The 23,236-nt window shown below is 33.4% G+C and overlaps 2 protein-coding genes across 9 annotated transcripts in view; both read right to left on the reverse strand.

Annotated features, from left to right (window-relative positions):
- Positions 1-9,790, reverse strand: part of LOC114305352 (lipase class 3 family protein) — a 49,649-nt gene extending 39,859 nt beyond the window's left edge. For 4 of the 5 annotated variants that reach the window (XR_014331300.1, XR_014331299.1, XM_028250433.2 and 1 more), the window contains exons 1-7: positions 9,281-9,790; positions 8,130-8,268; positions 3,598-3,817; positions 3,408-3,508; positions 1,115-1,236; positions 942-1,033; positions 571-676 (exon numbers count right to left, since the gene is read on the reverse strand). Coding sequence is in view for 3 of the 5 variants with exons in the window: in XM_028250433.2 (XP_028106234.2) it covers positions 571-676; positions 942-1,033; positions 1,115-1,236; positions 3,408-3,508; positions 3,598-3,817; positions 8,130-8,268; positions 9,281-9,565 (1,065 nt within the window). In the remaining 2 variants the exon portion in view is untranslated. The remainder of the gene's footprint in view (positions 1-570; positions 677-941; positions 1,034-1,114; positions 1,237-3,407; positions 3,509-3,597; positions 3,818-8,129; positions 8,269-9,280) is intronic. The other variant, XM_028250434.2, reaches the window with a different exon arrangement.
- Positions 9,791-15,848: 6,058 nt separating this feature from the next.
- On the reverse strand, positions 15,849-22,636 carry LOC114305354 (Got1/Sft2-like vescicle transport protein family). Of its 4 annotated transcripts, none has more exons than XM_082872695.1 (8): positions 22,436-22,616; positions 22,154-22,202; positions 20,166-20,242; positions 19,615-19,706; positions 19,448-19,528; positions 17,468-17,565; positions 17,039-17,114; positions 15,849-16,266 (listed from the first exon to the last, which is right to left on the reverse strand). In XM_082872695.1, the coding sequence occupies exons 3-8, from the start codon at positions 20,191-20,193 to the stop codon at positions 16,243-16,245; spliced, it is 399 nt and encodes a 132-aa protein (XP_082728821.1). In that variant the 5' UTR covers positions 20,194-20,242; positions 22,154-22,202; positions 22,436-22,616; the 3' UTR covers positions 15,849-16,242. The 4 variants fall into 4 exon arrangements, with proteins under 4 accessions (XP_082728821.1, XP_028106239.1, XP_082728822.1 ...); XM_028250438.2 differs by having other exon boundaries at positions 22,154-22,251; positions 22,436-22,606; XM_082872696.1 differs by having other exon boundaries at positions 22,154-22,248; positions 22,436-22,566.
- Positions 22,637-23,236: the final 600 nt, after the last annotated feature.

Here is a 23,236-nt window from a genome sequence, read left to right on the forward strand (position 1 = left end):
ACTTATTATTATTATTATTATTTTCAAACAATATATAGATAGACACACACAAACAAAATGGTTTAGTGATAGCAGCTGAATAGAATAGCATACATCTTATAGTTTCAACAAATCAATAATATGTTCTTCATCTTCCCTCTTCTCTCTCTCTCTCTATCTCTTGCTCCTCTATTTTCTCTCTTTATCTTCCCTCTTCTCTCTATCTCTCTTCTCCCATTTTTAGCTTTTTTTTGTGTTTTTTCTAAAGAAACAGTTTGGAACCGTTACGTAACGGTGCGTAACAGGCCGTTACGGCTGTTACGGCACCGTTACGACCGCTACAGCAGCCGCTACGGCCGACGCACCTGTGAATCTCAATCACACTGCAAAAGCGGCCGTAACGGGTGGCGGTAACCGCCAAAACCGTTACGTAACGGCGTTACGTAACGGTTGCGGCTGCTTTTTAAAACCTTGTATGTACCGGATTATAACTGGACTTTAGGCCTACATGTACTTCTAGTTAAGAAAAATACAAATTAATTTATCCTCTATGAGATAAGTAATAACACGAGCCCATGACTCTAAATTAACCTGGTTAACACGCCCTTGACGAAGTGCATCTGGAGATAAATTAACATATTTCAAAAAGGCTGCTGCATGACCTCTCCACCAGTTATCACCTTTGAGCACAGGGTACCTAGAAAAATGGCAATTGTAAATACCACATCTAGCAGAACAGGTATATGGGAAATTTTCCAGGAGACCAAGAGCTCAAATCCATTTACACATGCACTCACCTGCACACAAAAATTTTTCTTGTCATTTACGTGTGAACAAATAAAGGGGAAAGAAAAAAGTGATTGTCTATGCAGTTTGTGAAACAGATTTGATAATAATTGTTGAATATATAATATATTTTGGTTACCCATCTAACCACGCAAGAAGTTTGAGAGGTGGACAACCTGTTACGAGTCCAGGGAGCCCAAATCCCTTGCCTATAGAGCCATGAACAAGGAAATAGTACAGGATTTCTTCCAATATCAAGTAACAGACCCTGCACCATATGCCACTGCAATGTTAGAATTGTCATGATCAACTATAAAAAGAAATATTGAAGAATGTTCCCTGACAAGACCGTATAGGCAGCTTCAGCAAACGGATGAAAAACAGCAGCCTCTTGAATTCGCTCTTCAGGTGCCTCCAAACACCCTTCATATAGTTTAGGGGATTCACTATGCGTCTGTAATAAAGCTAATCCTGAACAGAGGATGCCAATTCATGTCATGAAAAATATCATACTCGGATTGTGAAATCAAAGAGCATATATTTAAGGTATGACTTTATTTAATGCAAGGGAAAGAAAAATTCAATTAACAAGTAGATAACTGACTTCATTATTGTTTCATCTACTGGTTCTAAATATACATGAGCATATAGAGAAGACATATTCCCAAAAGGCAAAAATATATATCACTCAAAATTTAGAAGATAGTAGGTATTGTGAACTATTATGATTGACCACTCTTGTCTTGTTCCAAAGAATTCACATATTTTAAATAATTCCAAAAATCTCAAGAACAAATATGCATGTAAATAAAAAGACACTGAGAGCAATATTGTTTCCCAACATCCTCTTTGTCAGTTGATCCAACAGCTTTTCCTTCCCCTCAAGGGAATATATAATAGGAAAAGTGACCCATATACCAATCCAATCCAATACCACCATAAAAATTAAAAGGTATGTGCATCTATAAATTCTTCTTTCTTCCTATTTCACAGGATTTAATTTCTTTTTCCAAAATCCTGATTAGTATGCCATCACTACCTTCACACAACATATTTCACATTAAACAATTATCATCTCCTTCTTATGAGAGACTTCAATCAGATTCCAATTTCCCAATGGCTAACACCCGCCACAACTAATGGATATTGTTATAATTCCTCAAGTTTTGAATTTATACCCTCAACACGCCGCCTCATATTTGGCCAAACTGTCCTCCATAAACAAGCCAAACATTTGCAAGTATTATAATTATTGGATAGGTGATGAGGTTCGAACATCAGATCCATTGCTTAACCTAATATCATGTTAGATTTTTGGAGGCATCCAACCTAAAACCCATTGGGCTCAGGTGGTGGGGCCTTTAAACTATATTAACCAAGCTCGGATAGCTTAGAGAAGCGACGTGGAACAAGTCTCTAATATTCCTCTGCATGTATAGCCCAGTTGCAAATGGAGGAGATAGAGATAGAGATAGAGAGACTAGAAACAAACCCGAGGCAGACACTTAGCCCAGGAGACTACCCGACTAGCTCTGACATCATGTTGAAGTGTTAACCACTAATTCATCTAAAAGTTTAAGCTTTTAGAAAATAGGTCTAACAATGTATATCAAGCTAACATTCCAAAGTTTGTTTCCCCTTTCTCCTTTCTTTTTTGACTCTTCGCGCCTAAGTTGATGTTGATTGAGCTAGTTATGTTTCTTATCGCAAGTCCACTAATAGCTTCTAAGTTTTTCTTAGTAATTCTCTTATCTCTTGGACAATAAAAGGATCTATTATTTTTTGTTCTACTATTAAGGCTGAGTATCATGTTATCACTCATGCCATTGCTAAGATTGTATGGCTCCATTGGTTTCTCTCAGATTTACATGTTTCACTAACATCTCCTACTCTCAACTCTGATAATAAGAGTGCAATCCAGCTAGCGCACAATTTTGTCTTCCCTAAGCGCACGAAGCACATAGAGATGAGTATCATTTTATTCGTCACGTAGCCAATGGCTACTTTTTATCCCTATGCTACTCATACTGGATAACAATGCTAAATCATAGAAGGAACCAGCTTCCGGATCCTTAAATTACTTATGTCTAATGCATCTCAGTTTATCTGATGTTTCAATATGAATATCTACAAAATCTCAAGACATGCGCGCTTTTGTTGGACCGATAAAAAAAAAGGTTTGCAATATATTTAAAAATTTACAGTTCCAGCAATGTATGCCTGAAACTAACAAAACATGCAATTATTGGTCAAAAAACTAAAGATCCGAGCTATGTCAATGAATATGTTTAATTATGATCAATGTTATTCCTCCTGTCCAAACTATGTTTCCAAGAATTGAACATTTGTAGGGTTAAGCCATCTAGATGCAGATGCAGACAACCAAGTTCAATATAACTATAACGTTTAACTCTCAGCATCCTCAATGCATTGTTAGAGTGTAATCCAATATCAAATTTTCAAAGTGCACCTCTCAAAGAAATGGTATTTCATAAAAAACAACCAAAGTTGCCTTGATCGAGTGTATAAGAGAAGCATCAACTGCAATGTGAGAGACGCAGTTAAATCTTAAAAAATTACTGGCAAATATCAAGCCACCAAATTAAAGTGACACACAATAACAGCACATGATGGGGGAAAACCTGCCAATAATTCTAAATGCCCAGTGCCAGCCGCACGATAATCTACCAGATCACCCAATAACTGTGCCACCGAGTAAATTTCATCATCCTCCAACACATTCCTAGTTGATTGCAGTAAAAAAATGACAAAAATCAGATAGTCAACATAAATGTAAGCCCCTCAGGTCAACCAAAATGAACAGAAGCCTACAAGTATTTCACGCGTCCCATACAGCACAAAGCCTCTCGAATGCCATGATCAAATATCTCACTGTAATGAGTTTTCCATGCATTATCTTCAGTTGCATAAAAAGACCTCCACCTTAGGATATCAGATCCTGTAAAACATTGTACCATCCCCACATAGAACATCATGATAATGAAAAGGACAAGTATGTCTTGCTGCCACTTGGTACCATTTGAAACATGCCCTGCAACCAAAATTTGTTGACATGAATTGTAAGTTTCTGCAATAGCAAAACAAAAACACACATACAATCACACACTCGTTCATCCAGTCACCCATCCACACACGTGTGCACACACAAAATGAAAATAATCTTGACAATGCAAAGGGGAAAGAAGTTATATATTTATGTTTGCAAGAAACATCAAGGTAAGAAATTCAAGACGCCAGAGCCTGATCAATCTGTCGGGGGGTGCGACTGAGTACGATTCTATGATGTACCCGAAACGGGTTCAATACCTACAACCCAATCAATAATCATGAAGGGTCAGACTTTAAATTTCATATCCAATGTGATTAATATCCCTAGACAAATTGCTACAGGGTCCATGGCATATAGGTAACTGAAAAGTGAGAACAATTTTAAGAACATGTTTAAATAGTTAGAGTTCGTTTAAAGTTTAAAGCCTTTTCAAATTTCCATGTATGTGAACGGGCACTTAGGCCCTGTTTGGTTTGTCTCTTGAGAGACAATTTTTGTTTGGTTGAAAATTTTTGAAAAAAAAAAAAATCCAAAATCACTGTTCTATTTACTACACATCAATCAATCTTTTTTTTTCTCTCCTCTCTCCTCTCACATCTTACACGTCAATCAATCACTTTTTCTCTCACACCCATCTATTCAACTACAAAAATAAATAAACAAATAAATCATCCCAAACTCCTACACATACAACCAAACAACTCTTTCTAGAAAATTATTTTTCAAAATTGTTTCACAAATACAAACCAAACATGGCCTTAGTACCTAGTCCAACAAGAAACCATTTGCATACAATGCTTCTAGATATTTAAAATTGCTGCATGCAAGAGATTATCTCCACTTTTTTCTCTTTTTTCTTTCCTGGTTGTGCAAAGAAATCATGTCAAAATTGTTAAGAATAAGAAACAAACAATGAGACCATAAGAAATTAACAGAAAAGAATTAACCTATAGAACCATACAAAACAAACGAAAATTTCAAGAAGGAAACCAAAGGTCAAACAATCTTTGAGCTAGATAAAAGTATGGAGTTGGTACAAAGGCTCATGTGAACAGTAACACAGCTTTCCATCATTTGCTGCATAATAATGCCATTCCATCATGCTTGTCTACTTTATACAAGTAGTTCTATTATGCATCTGGCACTTTGTGTGACTTGTGTTAGGTCATGTATCCCAGTCACTCAACACGTAGTAGTACATTCACTAGAGATACACTTGTGCAAATGTCAAATGTATCATCTTAGTGTGTTACTCAACACCCTACTGACCTATTATGTTGATTCACATCTGTCTGGTGGCTCAAGATTGTCATATAGGCACAAACTCCCTGACAATTGACTCATTTCCTCTATTTCTACATAACATTGATCTTGCACCATTTTGCTTGCCATTGACCAAAGTATCAACCAACCTAGCAACTGTTTACGTACCATTGACTACTATAGTATTGACCTCACATTGTTTTGCATGTTTTCAAACCATATTCACTCTATTTAGTTGTGCATTTCGTTTTTTTTTTTTTTGTTTTCAAACCATATTCACTAATGAGCACTAGGGGTGGGCAACGGTTTGTCCGATCCGTAAAAACCGCCCAACCCGCATTCAAATGGGCGGTTTCGCAAATATAATGCGGGCGGATGCAGTTTGAAATATGGCATGTTTGCAGGTTGTGAGCAGATTGCTGGTTTAACCCGCACCTACAAGAAACCGCCCGCACTTTTATTTATTTATTTATTTATTTATTTATTTATTTTATCTTAACCTTTTATTTCATTCTTATATCCCACCTAGATGTTTTTGCGCAAAACAAAACACCCTTTATTTTTTGAACTTACTCTAGCATTACATTTGTTGATAGTATTATATCAACTGAAACTGAATAAATACTGATTATATTATTATTGTAACATAACTTAATTTTAAATTCATTAATAAATATGAAGTTCTAGTTTAAGATTTTGAAATATGTGCTTGTGTTAGTTTATGATTTGATTTAAGATTTTGAATGATTTGTTTGTGTTACGAGTTGATTTTGTTGTGTTTTTAATTTTATAAGTTTTAATTCATTAATTATTAATGTTGGAGCATTGTAGAAAATGGGAAGAAAAGGGCCCAAAATAAATATTTACAAAATGAGAAAAAAATAAGGCTCAAAAATAAATTTTTGAAGAAAAAAGTCCAATCCGCAAACCGCCCGCACATCCGCAAACCCTATCCGCACAAACCGCAAACTGCATTGCGGACGGTTACGGGTTATCTTTTTACCAAACTGCATAGATGCGAACAAGTCCAAACCAATCCGCAAACTGTCCAAATCCGAACCACAAACACCCCTAATGAGCATGTTTGGTAAATTGTTTCCGAAAACTGTTTTGGAAAATTTTACTGAAAACAACTAACTTCTGTTTCCAAAAACACGAAAACAAAACAATTGTTTTGTATTTTCCAAAAAATAAAAATAAAATAAAATAAAAAACTGAAAGCACAACACACATTGTTTTGCATCTCATTTTAGTATAATATTGCATTGCACCATTTTGCAGGCTACTTTAAGCATATTGTTGTCCTGCATCATCTCATATGTCATTTCCAACTCAATATAACTTGTGCATCTAAAAATCATACATGATATCCCTTGTAGGTTTTTCTTTTCTAGCATATTATTGCTTCAAAATTTCTAGCATGTTACAAAGTTTTCGAAACACCATTTCCAACATAAACTATATTGTAGCATACGCCATTTCTAGCATATTATTACTTTCTTGCACATCACTTATCATTTTCATGGAATTGCATCCGAAATATTTTCCAACCCCACATACATTGTCTTCTCACACCTTGTTTAGTAAGACAGACAATCATGCTTTCAATAAAACTACATCCAATTGATTTGATCCCTTGAAAGCGCATGTCAATCTCCTAAAAAACCATATTATTCCAAAATTCATTTTTAACAGTATTAAACCAAGTTAGATCCATTGAAAAATTATAAACATTGACAGAAGCAGGGAGTTTAGCATTGCAAGGGCAACATACTCTAAACATCGAATCCCCCCGAACCCATCTCTGTTTTGAAGGACCAAGATGGAAGTTACTATTAAATTAGATCAAAACTAGTATTTTTCCACTATAGTATCTTTCACATAATTATGCTGTTCAATTTCATTTTTTGAAAAACCTGTTTTCCTTTGAAAATGACTCTAGAGAAATAAAAATTCTTTCTTTTGAATTTAATTTTTGGGTTGCTTAACACACTTAAACACTCTATTATCATACCTTTAAAGAGCATAAGAGGAAGAATTAAAGCACTACCCCACTCCACCCTACTGAACAAGATTTGACAGGATCAGCACAAGTTAATCGTCTCTCTTGCCATAAATGCCTACCAATGTTCTCTTATATAACAAAATTTTTAGGGCAAATTACATATACACCCCTCGAGGTTTGGCTAAATTACAGATACACCCCTGAGGTTTCGGAAATTACATCCCGCCCCCTGAGGTTTGTATTTTTATAACAATTTGCCCCCTGAGGTTTATATTTCATAACAAATTACCCCCTAATTTCTTATGCAAATATAGCATTCAGGGGGGAATTCGTAATTTCTCAAACCTCAGGGGGGCATTTGTAATTTAGCCAAACCTCGAGGGGTGTATATGTAATTTGCCCAAATTTTTATAACAAAGTCCTGACTTGGTAATAAGTTGGAATAACAAGTTTATAGAAATGAACATGTTCATTCAAAACCGACCACTCAACCTTTAGCAGCAGCACAGCAGGACCCTTCCATCCTATTGAACATACTGTTTACCACAGCCAGAGACTAGAGACGAGATTTGGTAGCAAAGAAACTAAAGCAAGGAAGAATAACCAATAGATGAGTAAGGAACCAACATAGTGCCTAGTGGAAATTAATGCAAAATGGAACTCATTTGTCATGAAACATGAGGGCAACACACAAAACAAGGCAGATTAAAATTAGTGTTGAAGCAAGGGAGCTCATGTTTAATGCTACTACATTTATGAGTTCAGCCAAAACATAACTGGATCAAGACAACAAAATAAAGTAGTAGATTGATGTCAACAGCAAATGTCCCTTGACTAGTCAAAGAAAAATCACCACTAAAGAGAGAGATAATCAGATCATCTCCAACTCCATTTCTATATGATATTATGTAAGAAGAAGAGAGTACTATATGACATAATATAGTTTAGATGTTGCAGAGAGTGAAACAAAATAAGTAGTAGGCCTACTTCAAGGCAAGGAGAACCGGAAGAAGGACCACCAATTACCTAATACACAGTTACTTGATGCTCCTCTTTGATGCACGTGTTTAGCCACAATGAGCATGAGGAAAGTTGTTGCCAGAAACTGCAGCACTGTAGTAAGCATTAAAAAACGAGTCCACAAAAGCCATCTCTTATACCTGATCTGTTTCATCAAGAAAAACAATATAACTTCATTCTATTGTAGGACAGTGCCACAGTGGTCCTGGGGAGTGAATTTTGAGGAAAATTTTACACAGTGAAAACATGACTCATGACCTCTTAAATTCATATAATTCAGAATTGATATATTATTGGGCATTGATATATGCTCTCTATCAGGTTAATAGGGGTTTTATTAGTCAAAGATTACAAGTTTCCAAAGACATGATTCAAATTGTATTAGAATTAAGAGTCCATATACAATTATGTAATTCTTCCAATTCAATAAATAACTAGTTTTAAAAAGATTCTCCATCAATTACTCTTTGAAAATTATGTACACGATTCTAGCGTAGGTGTGATGCATAAGGAGAGATTCCTAGACTCTTCTCTTTCTTCTTCTTCTCCTCCTAAATCTCAACTCTTTATTACCGATAACCAGAACCTTCTTTAATATCTAATTTCATAAACTTAGAACGATCCACAAAACCTTGCCACATTTGTACACCCATACAAAACCCCATCTCTCCGTAAGTGACAAAAAATTGAAATCCCAATTTTTAAGTGACACAACCAGGACCCCAAACATCTGAATCAACTGACATAAAAGGACTCCACTTACGTTTATTGCCCGGGAAGCAAAAGGAATATCATGATGATGCTTTCCCAATTGATATGACTCACAATCTAAAACCAAAAGCTAGAATATTCTAGGCAAGTCACTAGAATGCCAAATAAATATAAGTTATATAAACTGCCATATTGATCCAACTTCCAAGCTTACCACGACCCACAAATTGAAATCTCAAATATTGCAAATATAACTTATATAAACTACTAAAGTCCAAAAATGATAAAAACCCACCAAATTGGGGCTCCATTATTCACAAGGGAAACCCTAGCCAACAAAATTGATAGCAATTCATACACATACATACATACGTACATACATTTGAGTCAATTGATATGAAAAAACCAAAGAACCAAAAAAAAAAAAAAAAAAAGCAAATTGATACCCGTCTCTCATGGCGTATAACGGCGTCGAGTACGGCGCTCTGGGAGGGACGATTGAGGATCATCGTGGCGGTGGCTTGTTGAGCAATGCCGGTACGGATCATGATGAAGATTTTAATGCAACAACCCAACAAAATCACAACAAAAGGAAGAATATCTTTGTGGCCACAATCTGGGTACACGAGTTTGATCAAAATGGCACCGATAAGGATCACGACTACGTTCGAGAGGCCCGTGATCACGGCGCAGCATCTGAGGTTCTTGAGGGTTGAGACCCACATGGCCATGGTGATGATTCAGAAGAAAATTCAATTTTTGTCAAATTAGTGAGGAATGGAATGGAATGGGATGTGTGGATGGAAATTGGGGGAATGGGATGCCATGGCAGCCGTTTCCTGGTTGAAAGGTGGCAGCAGCTCATCCTTTTTGCGTGTAATTTGGATCATTTGCATTTAGCTCCCTTCAAGGTTTCACAATTTTTTGAGTTATTTTTTCAAAAAGTGATTTGAAAATTATATTTTCAAATGGGTATCTGTTTGGTTTTCAAAAAAAAAAAATTCACTATTGCAAATTCAAATTTCTTTTCATAGATGGAGAGACAATTACAAAAATAAATAAATAAATAAAATAGCACATTAAAAGTACTCCTACGGAATTTTATGTACCCGTCTCTCCCAAAAGAATGGTCTTTTTTTCTTCTTCTTTTTTTTTTTTTTTTGAGAATTTAACTTTTTTTTAATAGTATAATTATTACATTTAAAAAAAAGTTAATTTTTCAAAATTATCTTTTTGATAGTATATTTTTTGGAAATATGACTGGTTTAGGGTGTTCTAAAAAAGTGTACTTTTTGTCTTTTTGGACTAAAAAAGTTGAGAAAAAAATATAGAGGTTTGGGTTAACTTTTTAGCTTTTTATGAAAAAATGTGTCTTAAAATATTGTATAAAAAAAAAGTGTGTAAGAGACGATTAGTGAGAGTCCCCCGCCGTATAAGGCTGGAGTGAATTGGCTATGGAAATTATTGCCTAATTTTTGTACAAAGCGCTGGACGGTTTTGTTTGGCCTGTGAGGGTTATCACAGGTCCCGTTTTAATAATCTGAACCGTTCAATGTGTGTAACTCGTCGAACACTATGTATCTATAAAAAATCACGTTAATCGGACATCGATAGCTATCTGATCAGACTTATTTATTTTTCAATTATTAATTATAACACCATCCATTTGTTGTACATAACTGATTTGATCATATAGTTATCGATATCCAATCAATGTGATTTTTTTCAGACATATAGTACTCGATGAGTTCTACACATTTAACGGTTCAAATTATTAAAACGAAATCTGTGATAGGCCCCACAGGCCGAACAGCGGTGTGTGTGCAAATCACACCCAATCCTTTCATTTAGGTGCACTGCCGCTGCACAGCAACTAGCTTGTTGTCAATTCGGTGTGTACTTGGCCAGAAAAAAATTATTTTTTTTTTTTTTTGTGAATAGTGATATGTTTTTGGATTTTGGAGTAACTTTTTGGATTTTTGGCTTATATAGTATAAGCCAAACCAGGCCTTAATGTCATAATTGTACTTTTTTATTGTTTATTAATTTAAAAGAATGACAAAATAAGAAATTTATATTATTTTTGTACTTGATTTTTTAAGAGGGACTAATATTTTGGGATAATAAAAAATGGAATAAGGGACTAATATTTTGGAACGGAGGAAGTATATATTTTACATGCTAGGTTTCACTTTTTTGAGTTATTTTTGAAAATGAATGTATGTTTGGTTTTAATTTTTTGAAAATTAAATTTTTTATTTTTCGTATTTTTTGTTTTTAGTTAATATTTTTTAAATTTTAAACAATTTTTTATTTTTTTTTTAGATACATCTTACTTAGAGCATCTCCAAGGAGATAGTTAAACAAGTCTTGTTAGGCATTTTAGCCAATGTAAGTCTAATTTTGAGCTCCAATAGATTATCTATTGGGCTAGCTACTTTACCATCCTATTCTTTTGGTGGCTACAATTGAAGAGCTCCAGAGGCTCTCTAAACAATTATGTATGTATATATTTTAGATTTTTGTATATTTACGTCTTGGATTTGGAATTTTATATTATATATATATATATATATATGTGTGTGTAGCAATTTTATATATTCTTTCAATTCTGTTTGATGAATTATAGAATAACTTATTTTGTATTTTGTATTTTTTTTCTCCTCATTCTACAGGTTTTGTATGTTTGTATATTATTGCAAATTTATATTAGTAAAATATCAATAATTAGTATTTTTTTATTTTAAAAATTAATTAAGTTAGTTTAAATGATTAGCTAAAATAAAAAGTATGATTGGAGAACACAATAGCAAAAGTACTTAAGTAAAATAAAAAATGTACTTTTTTTATACTTTAACTAGTGAAAAGTAGAGAGTGTGGTTGGAGTTGCTCTTAGATATATCAAAATAGTAAACTATTTGTAAAAAAAATGTTTTAAAAAATTAATAAATATACAAAAATACAAAAAATGTATTGAATTTATATATATATATATTTTTATATTTTTGGTATTTAGTGAATTTTTTAAATATTTTTTCATAAATATTATACTTTTTATGTATATTTATATTAGGTGTGTCTAAAAATTAAAAGAATTCGGTGAAAATAAAAAAATAAGAAAAATAAAAAAATAAAAAGTAAAATTTCCTAAAAGTGAAGTCTGTAAATAGAAACCGAATTGATATATAATATTTGGTTTTCAAAAAAATTCACTATTCCCTCCATGGGTGGAGAGACATTTAAAAAAAAAAATTATCACATCAAAAAGTATTCTCATGAAATTTTGAAAACTTCTCTAGTTTTCTGTGAATAACTAAATAAAAACTCCAAAATTTTCAAAAAACTGAGTCTAAAAAACAGGAACCAAATAAAGTGAATAATTTGCAATTTTTTAATTCAATTTTATAATTTTTTTTTTCATTTTTTTGTTTTTAATAAAATTTTTTAATATATTTTGTGTTTTTAGTATTTAGTGAAATTTTTTTAAAAAATTACAAATATTATAATTTTTAATTGTATTTATATTAACAAAGTGTTTGGTTGGGGAATTTAGAAAAAGATTTGGAAAGAGAAAATGAGAAGGTGCATGAAATTAAGTGAAATGTAAATTATTTTATTCACATTTTACGTATTTTTTCTTTTTATTTCTAAATTCCTTTCCAAATCTTCTAATCAAATACAGCGTAAGTGCATCTAAAAATTTTAAAATATATATTTAAAATATTAAAAGAATTCAATAAAAATAAAAATAAAAACTCAATTCTTAAAGAATTAAATTCAAAAAATTAGAATCAAACAAAATGAATATGGCAAAGTTGCACAATGATCCATTTTAAGGTTTAATTCGCCTATCATTTTGTTAAAGTATTAGTTACTCATATGAAAATAAATAAATAATTTATGGTGTCATATTTAAGTTATAATGCCTATTTTACCCTTTGATTTGGGACTATTTTAGAAACATAACTTAAAAGTCAAAAGTTAGCTTTTAATTTATTTTAAGTCACATCACTTCTTACATGTGATAAAAGTTTAAGAAATCAAAAAAATAATTTTTAACCACCTTTTCAAAATATCCTTATTGTACCTAATAATTTCGGCCAATTCTTCCACTCGAGGTTTTGATTGGGTTGATTTGCGGGCTATTTCAGCCATATTGCTGATAAACTCAACCTTTATATTACCATGGAATGCAATAATTTTTTTTTATTTTTTATTTTTATTTTTTTTTAGTTTTTATGTTTTTACTAATTTTACAAGTCCCATTTCTCATGTGTTCATTATTGAAATTGTATCCATTTTAAAATTGTGAAATTTCACAGTTTTAGAAACAATGAATGTGAACTGTCTTGGTTTTCAAGATAAAATTTCAGTTTTGAACATAAAAAAAAACTGTGAAATTTTAATTTGGAAAATAATTTTCAAAGTGTGAAATTTCATAATAATAGAAATTAAAATTGTAAATTTTTTTAGTTTGAAAAATTAAAACTGTAAAATTTCATAGTTTGGAAAAGTAAAATCCCATAGTTCTAAACTCAGAATTGTGAAATGTTCATGTTTAATATGAATATTGTTTGCCAGATCTCCACAAATAGATTAAACAAATAAAAATTTTATAAAAAAAAAAAAAAAAAACAGGTATATGTACAATGAAATTTATGAGATTTTAAAGTTTGAAACATAAAAAATAAATAAATAAATAAACAGTTTGCCACGTCAGATTGCCTATGGTGCGCATATCACATTTTCAACAAATGACCATACAAAAATAGAGGCAAAACAGTCCAAAAAAATTGTTAGAATTTTTAAAATGGGACTTAAGCTTCCAAACTTTATTTATTTATTTATTTATTTTGATAAATAAGTATGTAGACTTTATTGAGAAAGTATCAAGATGATTACAAGAACTCCAAAGGAGACAAAACAAACCCTCTAACATATAACCTCATCCAAAAACTCTAAGAAACCAAACATGTCCAGATCAGTTTTTATCTCTAACCAACTATACAAAACAATCAGAAGACAACTCCCAAGCCAACTAACACTGCGATGAATCTCTTGAAACGTGCACCTATTACGTTCGAACCAAACTAGCCACATCAAACAAAAAAAGACCAAATACCACACACGCCACCGTCAACGACCAGATTTTAGATGCAGTCTTGGTGGCTAATGAGTGTGTGGATTCTCGAATTAGGCAAGGGCAATTTGGTGTGATTTGTAAGTTGGACATAGAGAAGGCCTACGACAATGTGCGGTGAGAGTTTCTCTTGTATGTTTTGGATCGTATGGGTTTTGGGAAAACTGAGTGTCGCTAGATTCAGTTCTGTATTTCTACTGTGCAGCTGTCAATTATGATTAACGGTACTCCAGTGGGGTTCTTTCAGACGTATCGAGGTCTTCGTCAGGGAGACCCTCTGTCGCCACTTTTGTTTATTTTAGTGATGGAAGCATTGAACAAATTGTTGGAAAGAGCAGGTCATGAAGGTTTGCTGGAAGGTTTTGTGGTGGAGTCTCCCACAAGAGCATCTATGAGTGTTTCCCATTTGTTGTATGTAGATGATGCGCTAATCTTCTGTGGGGCGGTGGCGGAACAGTTGGGTTACTTGAGGTGTGTTTTGTTGTGTTTCGAGGCTGTCTCAGGCCTTCGGGGTGAATTTGAGGAAGTGTAAGCTGATTCCAGTGAGTAAGGTGGACGGCTTGCCAGTGCTAGCGGCGGTGTTGGATTGTAAGGTGTCCATTTTGCCAGTGACTTATTTGGGTTTGCCATTAGGGGCGTCGTTTAAGGCTAAAGAGGTATGGGACAGGTTGTGGAGCAGATTCAACGACGGTTGACAGATTGGAAGAGGCAATATCTTTCGAAAGGGGGAAGGTTGACTTTGGTCAAAAGTGTATTGAGCAGTATCCCGACATACTTTATGCCTGTGCATGTTATTCCGGCGTCTGTGGCACGACGGATTGAGAAGTTACAAAGAGATTTCCTGTGAGGTAGTAGGGGTGATGATTATAGTTATCACCTGGTTGATTGGTGGCGAATTTGTCAATCGAAAGTGGTAGGGGGTTTGGGGATAAGGAGTTTGGTGACTTTTAATAGAGCGTTGTTGGGGAATGGCTATGGCACTTTGCTTGGGAGACGGAGCGATTGTGGAGAAAGGTGGTGGCTGTTAAGTATAGGGTAGCTCAGGGGGAATGGAGGTCAGGATCGGTGATGGGTTCTCATTGTTGTGGATTATGGAAAGGGTTTTGATTGGGGAGAAGGGAGTTTGTTGGGTCTGTTGTTCAAAGGACATGATGAGGAAGCCTTACGTTTATTTTCAGCAGTGGAGGCGTCGTGGCGAAAAGGGTCTCCTAGTAAAGAAGTGGTTATAGTGGCAGATACTAGTTGTAAAAGGAAACGGGAGTTAAGGAACTTAGTGCGTTCCATCAATTATGAACAGGGTGGAGCAAGGGTTGATCGTGATTCACGGAGATGTCGGAGGGATCCTTTGTTGTTGAAATGAAGTTAAAAATTTTGTCCTGGAATGTGCGGGGATTGAAGGGTAGTAGTGAAGGTCGTCTTGCGAAGTACGAAAGCTGATGTGGTGTGCTTACAGGAGACAAAGATGGAGGTGTTGGGTATAGAAGTGGTGCGTGAAATTTGGAGAGGCAGATTTGTAGAATGGCAACATTTGCTGACAGTGTACATGGCGGGTGGTGTACTGATCTATTGGGATTCGAGGGTGTTGTGAAGGAAGAGGAGGAATTAGGCAACTTTTCAGTGTCTTCTCTGTTTCAGTGTGTGGCGGATCAATTCCATTGGGTGTTCACAGGAGTGTATGGCCCGGTGCGGAACGGGGATCGAGGGGAGTTTTTCTCAGAGTTAGAGGCTATGGCATTTCGTTGGTCAGTGCCTTGGTGTGTGGGATATTAGAAGTTAACAGAAAAATCATGAGACTAAAGTTCATGCTGTGAAACTTCCCACTAATTTACCTATGATTATTTCCTTCCATTGAATATTTAGATAGACATAACATGTAGCACAACAACAATAGATGTTATTACATTCATTCAGTAAACATGAGATTGTCAAATGCAAAATGAAATGTAGCACACAAAGAGATGGCATTGCATGAGTTATCAGATCAACTAAACTACTATTTACACTAGTTAGTGTTCCCAAACATGAATCTGATAAGAAGGTTGAACATCAAAAACATCATATGATCCCAATTCTGGGTATTAACAACTACTTCCACTGTCAACCCAAACAATGTATAAAATCATGAGAACAAGTATGCATGCTTTCACTACTTTCTATTTTAATTCTTCGTCATCATAAACTGTGCAACCGGATAAAAGCAGGGGATGATCAGCATATTACCATCCCAATATTTGATTCAGCCCAAAATATTACTACGATCAACCAAAGCTAGCTCCTCATACGATCAAGAAGCTGAAATTGTAAAACATCATCAGTTATAGATTGGCACAACAATTGTGACATTAAATTTAAAACGCTCAACTTGTTATAGATGTATATTGTAACCATCACCTAGGTGATGTAACATGAAGTCCCTAAATTGATGGAAAATTGGACATTTGGAAAATGTAACCCATGAAGCATTTCCTTTACAAGAAATTTTCATCCAAATATAGCTAACCAGAACAAAATGCAGAAAATCATCACACCTTTGTTACATTTCTTTCAAAAGAAACTAATTTAAAAGCTTGAAGATGTAGCTGGTGGCAACAAATTCATATTTCCAACCATTTATTTATTTGACAAGTTAATTTCCCCAGTAAAAGTTTTCCTCCATCCATAATTTTTTTTTTTTTTAAATTTAAAAATATACAAGTATATCAAGTTTTGGCAGGTCTCTGGTACATAGGTGTCCTAATCAGAGGAATCTAAACTCATATCAAACATATCTACTATTTTAGTAACAATGGAAATGGAGGCAAGGCTAATCTTTATTCATGTAGCTTTAGATGTGTAATATTTTGCTTAGTGCTTCAAGGAGACATCTGTTTATGCCATTACTCCCCTCTCTAAACAAGATTTTATTTCCCCTTGAGAAATATACAATTAAACTAACTTGGTCATAATATTGTACATACAATATATATGACGTAATAGAAGGAGACTTCTGTCAAAACAAAAATAGCCCAAGGGGTGGCAAGTATAAACATGACATAAACATAGAAATAGCTAATGCAGAACTCACCAGAACAGGATATTGTAGAATCCATCCAAGAACTGGAATCTGAAAGAGACAGGCCTTGACAGATGGCCAAAAACCACTACATGAACATGTAAAAATATTAGACGTCTAGGAACATAACAAGGGCTAAAAAACCAAGTCCCCCTCAACTATTAGTGAATATCACCTCACCCCTCATATATGAACATGTACATATTGACCCCCGCAGCTATAAACTGAACAAATACCCCCCCCCCCCCCTTCTCTCGAAGGTGGTTGAAGGGAATGAAAGTGATACATTTTTATAGTTTTAAGGGGTCAAAATATATGGGTTCATAGATGCAGGGGGGTAAGTTGATATTCGCTAATAGTTGAAGAAGTCTTGGTGTAATTAACCTCACATAATAATACACAGAAGAAATCATCATGTTAGGAGTTAAGACTAATACTAACCCAAAGAGAACTATACAGCCATATATCTCCAAGATTATACCAACTATTGGCCAACGAACAAATATGAAGAAGAGCCCAAGAAGAAATGACACAGAACCCTGACAGTGAAACGAAGAAAACTAAGATATATTTATCTCCATTTCAATAGCATGTGATTTTAATTCAACTTTCAGATAAGCATTAACGTCAGGCTCAGCAAGTTCTAGTGTCTTTATTTAATTTTTTCTGCCAACATATTTTAACAAATAAATAGTTGATCAAGAGAAAAGACAATATTAGGCGGGAAATATATATTTATCACATTCTGGATAAGGCATTGGTTAACTAAAACAAAAGCTGGTCAATCAAAAATGGGAAAATATTGCTGATTTCAGACCCACTGGTGATGAGAATCTCAAAATGGTAATAGCTAGCATAAAAACGAACCATATAAGCCACTGTCCAGCTTTCCCAGCCTCTAGGTGGGTAGAAAGAAAATAATTAAAAAAACACATCATTTCAAAGAAAATTGGAAACAAGGATCGAAATTTCATTTCAATGCATGGTCTGGTAAGCTTGGAGACAGAAATATTATGGAAACATAAGAGAAACCACAAATCTTTTTTTTTTTTTTAAAACCTATGGAAATGTCTGAAAACATAAACTAAACTCTATATAAATGTTTATACAAACTCAATAATTAAATAATTGACATATTTGAGGTCTACACCTAAGCCACCAATTCAGCAAACGAAAGTAGGAGAGAGGGAGAGGGAGTGAGAGCGTCAACTTTCAAAATTTATGAAATCGAGAGCATATATTATTATATAACTTTTATCATCGATATTTATATAATCTGTATTTTTTTTTTAAGAATTTCAAAATTATTATCCCTAATGGACAAGGAAAGTTACTTGTGTATCTTATTCTTATTAGTTAAATTAAAATAATAAAATAAATCAAGATGCCGTAGCTTATTCTTACAATGGTGTAAAATTTTAAACACATGCATCAACTAATATTTTATGAAATCCACAAATTTGCTCCAATTCTTCAATCCATGAACCAAAGCATTGTCCTCCACTCTAAGGTGGAAGATTAGGTTACTTGGGTCTACACATCTCTTTACATAAAGGGCACAAATAAGTAATTTGGAAGTAAAGTTATTGTTAACCAAGAATTGTTTAATTAATGTCAAACAAATCAGTCTGATCAAGCACAAGTGTATAACAATAATAAAAATGATAATGATATTTATAGTAAAGAAAAGTCGAAGGGTTCCCAAGGTGTGGATGGTCCGTAGTGCAAACATGGTTCAAAGTTCCCAAACACCACCCCCACACCCCACCCCCAACAAAAAGATTAAGGTTCAATAAAGGTCAATTAATATTAGAAACTCATAAAAAAAAACAAAAAAACAAAAAAACAAAAAGGGCTTAAATGGTTAGTTGGGAAAACAGTTCACAAGAAATGTCAGATTATAGTAGTAGGGATAAAAAAAGAAAAGAAAATAAAGTAGCCGTAATAATATTTCTGAAAAAAAAAAAAAAGAGTGCCTATAGTAACAAAGAAATAGAATAAATGACTTAACCATGTCCATTTACATTTGTCCTCCTCTACTTTCTAGTTTCTCTGATTTTCTAATAAAGTTAAGAATTTTCTTTGACTGAAATTTTCTTTTAACCAAACAAGGTAAATATAAATTAATAGCTCTTGTTAGATATCCCAAATAGGTATTGAAACAACTCATTGTTCCAAGATGTTTCGTAGTGTTTTCACGAGTTTCGGTGCATTTCGGTGAAAGCATTGCAATTTCAGTTTTCCTTTAATGATTCATATGAGTTTCTTGGGAAACAGAAACATTTCAGTTATTTCAATGGAAATGAAACAAAAATGTTCTTGCTTGAAAGCAATATTTTCAAACATCCAATCTGCAACCACGAGATTCATTGAAAGAATGAACTGTCTTATTAGCATCCCTTTTCTGCTATAAATTAATACCTTGTAGTTTGATCTACTAGTGAATAGCTGTAATGTAGAACGCCAACCTAGTAGAAGGGCCACTCCTGCCAACCAAAATATCTGATGACGAGCAAAAAATATTAGAAAGTTACGGCTGTTCATGGTACAAATCAAGCCTGAAAATCTCCATTATAAAAAAGACTTACATTTCCCAAAGCAAGCAAACCCCTATCGAAGAAAAGAATTATCCCAAGAATTGAAAAAAATATGCCAAAACCAATGAGACCTAAACCAACCTCTGCAAGATCGAATACAATTTTTGACATTAGAAGCCAAATATAACTTTGACAGACCCGCAAAAAAAAAAAGTGTAAATAGTTAATAACATATCAATATATGACATGAGTTTGTGGCATCTCTAAGCAAATTGTAAGTAAAGGAATATTGTGCAGTAATATAATCAGGATAGCTCATCAACAGAAAACACAAGCACTGAAACTATCTTTCTTCTATCTCATTTAACCTGTGTTTGTTACCACAAGGGGAAAGGAAAGAAAACTTGAAGTGGATAATTTTTAAATGACAAGCATGCCCTTTATTAGGACAGTCTTGAAAGAAAATCATAGAGCTCTTTCTTTATGAGGCAAACTCAAGCAAAGAAACGACACAAATGAAACATTTTAAGAAATGCAATAATCCATTTGTGCTAGTGCTTGTTCTTGTGCTTGTACATGCACACAACAATAATGGTGCTTACTCTTTTGCTCATCTATCTCATAGGCCATCTTGTTGCCAACAGAAGAACTCCCTTGGTGTTATCCCAAAAAAAATCACCTTCCAAATTGAAGTGCAATAAATTAATCAGTGCTATTTAACAACATTTGAACAATACACAAAAAAATAAAGAAAAATAAACTCAAAGCGGTTTAAAAGATACACATATAGAATTGTCAAAGATGCTAACCTAAATGAGAAGAACATCTAACAAAACAAAAGAAGCATTACATTTGCATTTGTAAGTTCATAACCTTTGTTGCATGGACTCATGTACGAGAATCGGATGTGAGTATGTGGCCAAGCATCAAATCTTCATAATCCTAAATCTTAGGATATTGGGATAAGTATCCAAAAGTTGGGTTGGGTATGAGTATGGAGATGCGTCATGGACACATATATATTAGATATTGTATAATATTTTTGTTTAAAATATTAAAAATTATATAGAAATATAAATTTTTTATCTTTCATCCATGTGAGAAGCTAGAAATGTTTTGTTACTAACAAATGTGAGAGGCTAGACACTTGTATATATTGCATATTGTATAATATTCTAATGTAAGATGCGATAATTTATATAGAAATATATTTGAATTAGGAAAAATATGAAATTTTTATCTCTCATCCATGTGAGAGGCTAGAATGTTTTGTTACTAACAAGTAGGGTTTTTTTTCTTCCTCAAACATCATAAAAAATTAGAGGATCCGAGTATTTAAATTGAGTACAGGTGTCGGACACATTCCACACCCTTACTTTTGTCATATCCGACGAACACAACTACTTTGGGGGGAAATAGAAAAGTCCATGTAAAACAGTTCATAACTTATAAAATAAGTCGACAATTTACATGACCAAACGGCATAAGTATATGGAGATCATTGTCGCATAACAAAAACATAAATGTAAGTGATTAAAGAAAGATTTTGTGTGTCCAATAACGGATTCCATATGGTAAATACTTAATAAATGAGAAGTAATAACTTAACTAACTAAATGACACAATATGTGGATATCACAGTTTTATACAAAATTCATACACAGTAACCACAATAATAACACCCTAGAATCCATGCAACCAATGCATTCGAGGATACATCCTAAAATATGGTACACTTTCATGTAGAACAGTACATCTATCAATTTTGTAACTTTTTCGCCCATTTTGTTCTTTTAAGCAAAAAGATAACTGATTTCATAATGAATTGCAATCTATAACTATTTCTTTAAGTTTTGGAGGAATATATTGATGAAAGAGTTGTGGTACACCAAACACCAGATCGATTTCATAAGGATCGCTCTGTTCCGCTGAATTGGCAATCAATTGCATTCATTGGTTTAGTTCAAGTAAAACACGTTTGTTAACCCAAGGGGTTGTGACACTTTGGCAAGGTTTTGGGGGATGAGTCCTGAGGTCTCAGGTTCTACACTCTCCATGGCCAACTCCTAGGGGTTTGGTGTAGTAGTCTTAAGACGGTCCTTTAAATGCTGGATGAATTGTATCCAAGGTTTAGGTGTGGGGTTGAATCCTGATAGTTGCACTCCCTAACTTAAATAGTGTGTGCGTTGTGGAGTCAATTCACACACCTGAGGTTTGCCCCTCGTCCTACTCCGGCTAAACCAACATTAGATAGTTGATTCCGAAGTCGGTGGATGACAAGTTTGGGAAGTTTACTCCTAAACCACAAAAAAAGAAAAAGAAAAAAACGTTTGCCAAAGAAGGGTTTTGTGTAGATTTCAAATTCTTTTTCCGAAAAACCCAATTGTGTGTTTCATTTCATCCAGAGTGAAATGTAGTACTTTTAAATATAAAAAAAATATTAGAACTGTGTCTGTAAAACTTTGTATAACACCCAACATTATAAAGTTTAAAACATTAAAATATAGTTCAATGACATTTACACTAACAGAAAGAGTTAGCCCTTAAAAATTCCACTAGAAACCACCATAAATCACACATTGAAACTTACCCAGTTTGCAAATTCTCTTTCTTCTAGCTCTTGTCAAACCTTGCACCTTCTGTATATGAAATTTATAGAAAAAAGACTATTCTTTCACACAGACCCTTCTAACCATCCACCAGATACGGTATTTGCAATTCCAGGTACATAATTTCCAATTAGGAAGATAAGTAATCGTTCAAGTAGATTAATTGAGGATTATTTTGTGTTCATCAAAGACTATTGGGGCAAAAACAATTTCAAAATATAAAAAGCAAGCAAATTGATAAACGGAGAAAGAGAGACAAGTACCAATATTTGACGATCAATAGCTGACAGCGATTTGAGTTTCCTGAGTAGCTTAGATCGAATTTATGTCATATGGTTAGCGTAACGCCGACTTTGAGAGCGAACCAGAGCAAAAAAGAGAGAATGGATCTACACTTTTGGTATCGGCTTCGTTTCCCAAAAATAAAAAATAAAAATAAAAAAATTCTCCGTTTGGTTTGAATAAATTTTTCAAAATTTATAATCAAATACACAATATAAAATTACTAAAAATTTAATTTAAAAATTAATTTCAAAATTTATAACTAAACACAAAACTTAAAATTCAAAATTTTTTTAATGATATAATGTTAAAAATAATTATTGATGAGATTATTAAATTATTTTAAAAAAAATCTTAAAAAAATAATCTCTATATTTAAAAAATATCTAAACATAAATATAATTTTTTTTTTTCCCCTTTCAAATAACAGGTTGCAATCGTAGCCAAAAAAATTAAAAATTAAAATTACACTGTTCCAGTCAACCAACTGAATGTTCTTTTTTTTATTCAAAACCGACTGGATATTCTGGCGAACAATTGGGTAAATATAATCCGCTCTTTTCAAAATTCAAAATTCAAATTTTTTTTCAAAATTCATAACCAAACAAATTTTTAATTACTCAAAACTCAACTCAAAATTCCACACTCAAATTACAACTTCAAAAAAATAATCACAATTTCAAAACTAAACCAAACGCAGCCCTCTACTCTTTTCCACAATTTTTTTTTTTTATCAATTTAATATCTAATTTTTTTGATTTGTTTCAGTCTAAATTATTTGT

This window comes from Camellia sinensis, chromosome 6 (genome assembly GCF_055761805.1).
Source record: "Camellia sinensis isolate YWXY chromosome 6, ASM5576180v1, whole genome shotgun sequence".
Taxonomy (NCBI): Eukaryota; Viridiplantae; Streptophyta; class Magnoliopsida; order Ericales; family Theaceae; genus Camellia; species Camellia sinensis.

Coding starts and splice junctions, on each gene's coding strand:
- LOC114305354 (XM_028250436.2), bottom strand. CDS start 20,193: ATGGCCTATGAGATAGATGAGCAAAAGA. Junction 19,529..19,614: donor GTTTGCTTGCTTTGGGAAAT/GTAAGTCTTTTT, acceptor GCTCGTCATCAG/ATATTTTGGTTGGCAGGAGT. Junction 16,267..17,038: donor TTCTACAATATCCTGTTCTG/GTGAGTTCTGCA, acceptor TTACAATTTCAG/CTTCTTGATCGTATGAGGAG.